Source organism: Sander lucioperca, chromosome 12, assembly GCF_008315115.2.
Source record: "Sander lucioperca isolate FBNREF2018 chromosome 12, SLUC_FBN_1.2, whole genome shotgun sequence".
NCBI classification, from domain to species: domain Eukaryota; kingdom Metazoa; phylum Chordata; class Actinopteri; order Perciformes; family Percidae; genus Sander; species Sander lucioperca.
In genome coordinates, this window is record NC_050184.1 from 28,853,314 (window position 1) to 28,862,943 (window position 9,630).

Below are 9,630 nucleotides of genomic sequence, written 5' to 3' on the forward strand. Positions count from 1 at the left end.
TCAGTTATGCACTTCCCCCACTAATTGTGAGAGTCAAAAAGCAGGTGGGGAAACTGAAGCTATCACTGAAGGCAACTTCACCCCACACTAGCAAGCATATTGGTCCATGGAGTGTATGAAAAAAATGTAAACTATATGGTAGTAAATTTAAAATCAAAACCCATCCGCCCATCACCATCTTCTTTAACCAAACTGTAAGTGTTTGTATTCTGAGGTTATGCTTTGCATTCTTTTGTTGAATAGATTATTTCAGGTTATATGTTGGCAAGGTGCAAAAGTCTCTTTAAGCATCTAAAAAAATAAAGGAAATTTGTTATTGGAGGTTGAAGTGAAAATTATGTTTTATACTATATAAACTGATGGAAAAGAAACTATTTGACTGAAGCTCTGACCAGCAATACAGTTAGGCACGAAGTCTTGCAACTTCACATTCACACTGAGGATCACTTTGTGGTCCAGCAGGATCAATATCCACTACTGTCATCTTAAACAAGCCATATTTTAAAGTTCAGTTCACTCTGATAAAAGGCCACACTTAGTTTCCTGAGATCCATGATGTCATGTGATGCAGAGATGAAATTGTGCAGCAAATCAACATGTGCTGCGACACCACCATCTATCAGGAAAACACCTCTGTTCACCAAGCCACACCTGCCCTGAGGTCTGCTGTTTAGCAGATGCTGTCTCAGCCTGCATCATCTCCTGACCTCAACCCCACTGTGAACCTCTGAGATGCCCTGCAACACACAACAGCCAGAGATGTGACCTTAGCCTGCGCAGGGCAATCAGCATGGTCAGGACCTTCTCCAGAAATATGGCAGCACCCCACAGCTGCACATTCAGAGGCTCATTGGCTCCATGAGGCGTCAAGCAGAGGTAGATGCAACAGGTGATCACTAAGATGGTCTGCTGTACAACTACTGTAAATGTTGTTTAAGAACATTGTATTGTTTTTATTTTATTGTAGTTTTTTGTGATTTATTTTTGCCGTCAGTAAAAATCAACATCTTGATATTTTGATCAACAAAACTACAGTCCAACTGAAATGGCTGTGGACACACCTTCAGTCTCACTCTTGAACCAACTTCCAATTTTTTCAAAATGCAGGCAACGTAGCTAAAGAAATTGAAGTTTCAGAAGTCTTGAAAGCTGTTTTCTCATATGAACTCCGGACATTGCCCGAAGTTGCCCTTTCACACATTTAGCCCACAACAGGAGATTGTCCGTGTCAGGCACGTTCTCACTTACTGGAAATACTGCGTTTGGTTTAGGCGAGGCATGGCGCCTTGGTTGAGCGTGCAGGAGGCAGGATATTATGTGGATTACACCGCAGTAACATAGCCGGTTAATAATTTGGTCATAAACAACAGAGTCTCTTGCCGTTTCTTAAATTTGTCTCACGATTTAGTTCCTGAATCTCGTAGTCTCACCAGTTAGACATTTCCATTGGCATCTTCGTGTAAATGACCCTTCTTCGTCACCCTCGGATGTTTGTTTTCTTCCGGTTTTGCGCAGGTCGCATGATTGGGGGAAAAAAACTTTAACACTAAAACACACTGAATTCTCCAGACCTGCTCTTTTTACACATGGCTCGATCAGAAATTACATAGACTTTCTACTAGGGAGCCTATAAGGTAAAGTCCGTTTAATAATTGTCTAATTTCAGAGTTGCAGTGCATGTGTACCAAAATTACATTTTCTCACTTAGCCTTACTGATTTCATTGGAACTACTTTCCTGTTAGAAAGAAGTTCTAAAAACACTATTTACAGTGCTGTGTGTGGATTATTATTGGTCCTTTAAAATTGACCTAGCAATATTTAAACAATATTTGATTTTTACTTTGTATTGGTTTTGTATACATGGCAGTATTATAAACGTTTAAGTTTTAGGGTTCCAGACTAAAATGAGATGTTAGGAAATGCAGCTACTGCTGTTAACGTCTTTAAACCTAAACTGTAATGAAAGTAATGCAGAAACCTGTGTTGTGTCATACTGAAATATTGATGATTATGGTCTGCTAATAATTGACAAACTATACATGTTATATATATCATATATATTTCCTATTTCCACCTCTACTTGTATGTATATAATAGTTGTAATAGGGGTGACCCTGAATAGTCGAATATTCAATGCTTCGATAGAAGGAGCCCAATTCGACTGCCAATCTCACAGTCGATTCTTCGCAGAGTCATGAAACGAGGATCATGTCATTTTGGCTATGTGGGGGTGCTCAATGTCGCATTTTACATACAACTACCCGTTTTCTCCCAAAGAGTTAATATACAGCATATTATGATATAAATATCAACATATAATGCTGTAAATAAAAATGTGCAAAGAAAGAAGCTTTTAATAAATCTTTTTAAAGGTGTGTGAATAACACATGATCTCCATGACAGATTTAAGTTTCATTTTCCACGATCCGTGACCGATGGCAGGGATTTAAATCTTTAACTGAAAATGTCTGGGAAAAGAAAATCTAAAGTGTGGGTGCACTTTGAAATAGTAAAAGATGATCCAAAGTAAGATGCAAGTTGTGTGCCACCGCCTGATACAGCACAGCCGTGATCCAGTGCGCAGCCCACGGCATGATCCATCCGCCCCAATGATCACCAAATCCTGCACACCATACCAGCAAGCCGCGGCGAGGCAACGTTTGCAGCAAAAAAACATTATGACAAGAGGATTTAAAAGAAGTATAGAGCGCTCACTGCAGGAAAGAAGAGTTTTTACCTATCATCAGCTTTGTCTTTGTCATTAGCTGTATGTCTATTGCTCCCTTCCTGTAAATTGTTCCTGGAACTGTGTAGAGCAAAATTCAATCAAGCTGATTCTGAAATATAACACAAACAGTAGACCCACTGTCTGCTGTCCCTTGTTTGTACCATTTACCTATGTATACTTGCGAGTAAACTATAGTTGTAAATGTACGGTTAAATTGCTGTTGTTCAAATTTGAAATGCCACACTAGTCTTAAAGGCTGGGGAAAAAAGGCGAAGAAACAAACCCCAGGTGAATGCTCAAAAGGAAACCACAGAAATGATGTTTTAGAAAACAGATGTTTGCTGCTGTCTGTGTGTCTATATAATAATATAGAGAAATATGGATGTATATGTGTGTTTAGGCAAAAATGTTAGGGGTAGGGGTTGTAGCATGGTTGTATTTGTTATTTTCCACCTATTAAGAGAACTACATGTGACTTAATATGACCCAAGTAGGGTTATTTAACCACTATACCCACACAATTAATGACTGAAAAGATGCCTATCCTTCATCTCTAAAGTTGGTATGCATGTGTGGTGAACTGTAAGCTTTCTTTCTTTCTTTATTTGCAGGAGAATGAAGTCTTTTCTCAGAGAATTGGAGGAATGCAGCATTGAAGGTGGCCAGCTGACACTTCGAAATCATCTTCATGGAAATGTGACAACAAATCTCCCGTTCACTGTTTGGTGAACTCCAGGTGGAACCTCATTCTAGCATCTGCACTGATGAATCCTCCAGTCCCCTCTGCGTCTCTGCAGCAGCAAGTAGTCAACTTCTCCTCCTCCATACCAGCTGCCCAGTCCCTATTCATTGAGAATCCTATCTTAGCTAATATTGGTGTGTCTGTGCAATGCAACGACTTGTCCAGGAATGTGTGTCTGTGCGTCTGTGTTGATGGAAAGGAACATGGAAAGTTGTTTGAGCCTGACACAGGGACAAGGAAAGTTGTAAAATGTTATGTTGAATGTATGTTTTATGTATGAAGTGCACAGGTACGTTTTATGCAACTGCAAAAAAAGCTGGTGCTTGAACATCGGGGTCCTTGTTTGAAAAGATGAATCACTTTGAGAAAACCATAACTTTGCCGACATTGTGGCAATACGACATTATGCCGGCTTCACAAAACCAATGTATTCAGTAGTACAGACGTGTTGTGAAAGGTTTGACGTGGGGGGTGGCTGTGAGCAAGAAATGCTGAGTGCTGTAGCTGTTATTATAAATGTCTACAAAGTTAACTAAGCAATCTACAAACACTGTTGACTGATAAAAGATGCATACTTTTTCACAACACACAAAATACACCTTGAATAATTGAGCTGGCATCACTGTTTAGAGAAGTTAATTCTATTATGTGTTATACCAAACGTTTTGGTAACTTTTTGCCCGATTGGGGGATAATGTATTTATTTCATTTGTTAAAATGTTCATGTTTAAAGTCAATATAATAATCTCAATAAAACATTTTTTTTAATGATTATGTGTTGTGAAATGGTAAATGTCAATCAACAATTTTATTTGGGTTGTGATTGATTTGAGGTTCAAGAACTTGTCTGACTAGTCCTGACAAAATGATTTGTTATAATGGATTCTGTGAGATCCACCTTCTAGCCGCATTTCCTAAATATTGCAAAAAGAATAGCCTAACTGGAATATGTGCACTCCATTTTAATAAATACAAACCTTTGGGCATAGACCCTTTTCAGGCATGCAGTATATAGTCTGTAATAAATGGAGTATGCAGATCCTAGTGTGCAAAGTCATTCTTTGGCTGGCCATCTTTCTACCGCTTGGCAAAACCCTTTAGCCAGATATGCAGTAGACACTTGAGTACTGGATTATGTTTTTAAAAATCCCTATCCTAAATTATAGAATTAGTTCTTTCTTCAAACAGCAAAAAATTAACTTATCACAAGGTCTTAAGATGTATACACATCTGTGATGGGAGTTAAGGAACTTTGAGTATCTGACTTTAAAAAGTTGTTAAAATTCATTTTTAGAGAATATAATTAAAAAAAAAATAAAAGAATGAAAAAAAGAGAATGTGCAAGATATGGTTCAATATTTCAAATGATGAGCAATGTGTATATGTGAGCATCTTCCTGTTGGCTCTGGGCTGAACATGTGAAAACATATGGTATGCTTTATGTGCACTGAAGGCTATGGTGAATAACACACCCTAAACCTTGATTTGACACATATTCTTCAGTGGGAACCGTTTGAGTTTGCAAGAGGTCTTTGCAAAACCAGACAAAGTGAACATTGGAGCAGTGTTTCAATACACTGATACCAAAACACGATAAAGCATCCTGCCTACCCAGCACTACCCATCACACAGCTCTGTGTTGCAGTTAAACCAGTTATGAGACTGGTTTAAATGAGTTTGTGTTTAGCTGAATACTATAATCCTGACTAGTCAAGACTGTTTCAGCACATTTTGGGCATTTAGAATCAACAAAGAAACTATAAAAGTGAACATACTTACCCACTGCTGACCCCTGCTACTTAGTCATCCCAGAGAGAGAGTATGTATGCGTCCAAGTGTGTGCGTGCTTGTGTGTGATTGTGTTACGTAGTGCCACATTACAAAAAAGAAGGAAAATCTGTAATGCCGAAAGAGGCACTTTGGCATGGTGTGTAAACTGCTGTGTGATCCGAATGTGTATGAGTAGCAAATGGTACGTACACGCTGTGTAAAGCTTAGATGATGGTATGGAAGTGGCCTGAACTTCTGAGAGACTGGGGTCGCAGGCTAAGGGAGTTGCAGCCTCCTCCTGACCTCCATCATCTTCTTTCACCTCCTCCTCAGCTTTTCCTGCTAATCTCTTAGACATCCTACCCGACCTCTGACCCTGTGATGAAAATATTTAAACAGGTCAAAAATCAAGATACTCCATATAGAAAGATGTTCACACTGTGATTTAACACACACAAAATGTAGAAAAGACTCAACAAGTGAATATATTGCCTACACACTTAAAATGTCTCTCTCAATCTCAATCTCCATGATGAAATGACTTACCTTTGCGGTGGGTCTGGCAATGGCAGCTTTTCTCTGCGGCCGCCCACTGGACTTGGGCACCTTCGGGCCAGAAAGAGTCTTCATAGTGACGGCAGCATGCTGAAGGATGCAGTCAGTGCCACAGTAAACAGAGTCTGGTAGGGCTTGTTTGAAGCACTCAGGTCCAATGCACAGAGGAAAAGAGCTGTCTGTCTCCATTTCAGCTTCGGGCTCGGGCTCTGGCTTCGTCACAGGAACCTCCTGCTTCTCCTTCACCACCAATACAGACTCCTAAAACCAAAATCTCATCTTAGACCCCAAGACCAAACTTCTGTCATGCAAATACTTACTAAAGGATACAAATATAATACTGTGATGAGATATCACATATTTGCTGTCATACAGAAAATAGAGAAATATTCAACCTAAAAACTACTTGCTGCTGCCAACAAGTAGAAAAGCTATTTATATTTTGTTGTGACAAAGGATAATGAGCCATCTGGTGATCACTGGCAATCAAAATGAAATTCTAACCTTGAGGTCTTGCAGCTCCTCATGCCCCACCCGTTCTTCACCGCGAGGACTTAGTGTCAAGCATTCAGGAAAGCTAAGTTCAGGCTCTGGTTGAGAGTGATGCTCAGGTTTGAGTTGGCTCTGCTTCTTTGTAGTGCAAGAGGGGCAGATGTACTCTTGCCCTTTCTTCTCCATTGTACGGCCCTGTGTCTCACTGATACCAACACAGTCGCCATGGAACCAATCCTGGCAACTGTCACAGCAGATCATGAACCTAGAAGGAAACAACAGTGATCAGGAAGTGAAACTGACAGATGGTTGAGGTATGCAAACCGTTAAAGACAGAAATGAGCATATACCTTTTATCTTGTTTCTGTCGACAGATGCAGTATAGAGCATTTGAGTCAGAGCCCTCTGTGTCAGATATGCCTGAAAACTCTCCTACATTCTTGTAGTCTTTTTTCTCCTCCTCCTCCTCCTCCTCTGGTGCATCATCATACTGGCCAGGAGTCACATCAGTAATCTGGTCTAAATCAGTGTCTATGATTATGCAGTCTGAGCTTGATTGCGTGATGTCAGAGATAGCAGATGAGATCTCTATTTCAGAAAGGCTGTGTGGATCATTTTCTTTTTCCTCTTCTTGCAACTGCTGCAGCTGGTGCTCAGATGGCTGGATGGATCCAAGCACCACCTCATCATCATCATCGTTGTCCTCATCATCTACCATGCTTGACTGAAGCGCCGCTGCCCTGCCCCTCCCTCTGCCCCTTCCTCTACCTCTTCCCCTACCTCTTCCTCTGCCTCTACCCCTTCCTCTGGCCTTTCCTCTTCCACCTCTCCCTCTAGGTCTTGTGTCACCCTGCCTGCCTTTAGATGTCAGCTGCTCCTTAATCTGTATCAGAGTCATGTCATCGCTGTCCTCTTGACTAGAAATCAACACCACATCATCAGTTTCCCCTCCTGCCACGTTGTCAGAAGCAACAGGCTGTGAGAGCTCCATGTCATCAGCAGATTCAATATTATCAGGCCCCTCAGTTTCTTCTATAACCTGTAGAGGGGTCACGATGGCATCAGTGGCTTCCAAAATGTCAGGGACTGTCAGCGCATCTGACATTTCCATTGGCAAGCCTTCATTCCCGCCGAGCAGTGAGAAGGCAGTGTGGAAGGCAGACCCAAAATCTTGCCATAAGCTGGGGTCAAGGCTCCCTCCTGCAGAAGCTTCTGAGGCTGGCTTGCTCTCCTCTGATACAGGCGAGGATGGGGCAGACCACTCGAGGTCATCTAGAACACTCCTCGTTGCACCAGAAGCTCTCTGGGTTGTGTGGGTTTCTGGAGTGGCCAGGGGTGTCTGGTTGGTTCGGCGGCCTCTGCCTCTGCGTACGATTGGAGGACTGTGGGTTAGGTCTCCGATTTCATCCAAGAACTCCCTTTTAGCGATGGTTGTCCGCCTAAACCCCCAAGACTTTTTAACCTGAGACATGGTCGGTCTAACACTCGTCTCTGCCCCTTCTGACTGGCTCTGCTGGTCCTCTAGAGAAAGGCAGCAACAAACAGGGTTAATAAAAAGGGAACCAAAATCTCTTTCATGTGTATATGCAGTCTGCCCATTTAGGCCACTCAAAGACTAAAAGGACGGTTTTACCTGAATTATTAGCATCACTGTTATTTTCCATTGGGTCCATACTGACATCCATAGGTAGCTATCAAAACACATAAGATATACTTTGTTAGTACACAAGCTTAGAGGAATATTAACTATTGATGTCATTCCACTTGTCTCTCTTTGCACCCTGGTAAATTTGGGAGGGAAAATAGATTAAGATTACATTAGCACATTAGATTATGAGTCAATAATAAGCCACAAACACATACCGTAACAGTTTAACTTGATTACGAATATCGGCCGTTGTATAAGAAGGCAGACGTGACCATCAAAAAACTCATACCTCTAATACATGTACAAATACACTCAATTGCCTGTTCATTGGGGCCACTGACCTAAAACGAATAGGGTCTAATACAACGTCCCCGCAATACGTCATACCTTCACACAGGTTAGAATGTTCAGTTTTTAGAGGTGTTGATTCAAGCTTTGCTGAATTGTATTATACTGAGAGGTGTCTCTTGTAATTCAACACCACCACAAACAGTATAAATATTATGGTCTTCATTAAGGTAGGAGTTAATGCAGGGCTGTTCTATTTGACTACATTCACTTTAGCTACTGGGGCTTTAATTTAACAGATTTTTCAGGAAGGTGAAACAATTGGGTTTACTATATGGTTATTTCATATATACGATTTATTTATTAAATTACCAGAAAACATGCTATATCGTGATACATATCGTTAGAGATATGAAATGACCTATATTTGAATAGAAGACCATAGCGAGATCGCTCAGCCCTAGTGCAGACATTATATATTTAATAACTTCATTATAGAATAAGGGAATGTAACGCTAGCTGGTCACATATTTACGTTGGTGTAACTATATAGGTCTTGTTGCTTAGCAAATGTGTGCATTTAAACGACACTTGAAAGGGGAACACATGGTGAAAACTGCAGTTTTCAGCGTTGCGTCTAATTAACGTCAACATTAATCACAGATTGCTCAATTTCTCATTTTTTCGCTGTATCGGACCGCATTATTGACTAAATCTACCCAGACATTATCTAACGTTGGTTGACTGTTGCGTTAAGGCCTAAATATCTGATCTATTGACATGGTTGGTGAAAAATCAGCCTGGTGTGCAGATGGTTTATTTAAGCAAAGACTCGTCAACAGGAGTGATACTTATGTGGGAAGTTCACTCTAAAAAATCTAACAGTCGCTCGTTATCTAAACAGAAACGAAACACCAGACCTTACTAATGTCACTACCAAATCCCACTCGGCTGTGAAAGCGCAGAAACGAAACCTCCTTGTTCTGCGCTGATACACAAACACTCAAGAGTTATTTCGGTGACGAACGACATTATTCTCTGCATGCACCTAATCCACCTAGCCGCTAGCTGCTACACTCCCTGCTAATAAATGCAAGGAGCTGCAAAGCCAATTGTCTCCAATGTTACCGTAAACAAGAATTAAATGTTGCACGCTTGTACATTAACACCCTGAGGAAAACTGAAACCGTACCTTGGATACAAATGATTACTTTCCAGTTATTATTGGATTCGTTCAGCTAGCAAGCTAGCTCGCACAGCCTTCCATTTTCTCTGCCTTCCTTGCGGTTTCGTAATCTCGCGAGAGTTACTCATCACAGGCGGGATTGGGCAGCACCGTCCTTTCCTGTTGATCAAGGTTCTATCAGTGATCGTTTGATTTGGGATAATTTCCATAGAAAGAGGTC

At 41.0% G+C, this 9,630-nt stretch overlaps 1 protein-coding gene across 8 annotated transcripts in view; it reads right to left on the reverse strand.

Moving 5' to 3' along the window:
• LOC116061988 overlaps positions 1-9,533 on the reverse strand; it is a 34,174-nt gene extending 24,641 nt beyond the window's left edge. For 6 of the 8 annotated variants that reach the window (XM_036007931.1, XM_036007935.1, XM_036007933.1 and 3 more), the window contains exons 1-6: positions 9,417-9,533; positions 7,922-7,979; positions 6,639-7,809; positions 6,301-6,553; positions 5,788-6,057; positions 5,452-5,617 (exon numbers count right to left, since the gene is read on the reverse strand). In XM_036007931.1, the coding sequence (XP_035863824.1) occupies positions 5,452-5,617; positions 5,788-6,057; positions 6,301-6,553; positions 6,639-7,809; positions 7,922-7,973 (1,912 nt within the window). In that variant the 5' untranslated portion in view covers positions 7,974-7,979; positions 9,417-9,533. The remainder of the gene's footprint in view (positions 1-5,451; positions 5,618-5,787; positions 6,058-6,300; positions 6,554-6,638; positions 7,810-7,921; positions 7,980-9,416) is intronic. The other 2 variants (XM_036007936.1, XM_036007937.1) reach the window with 1 other exon arrangement.
• Positions 9,534-9,630: the final 97 nt, after the last annotated feature.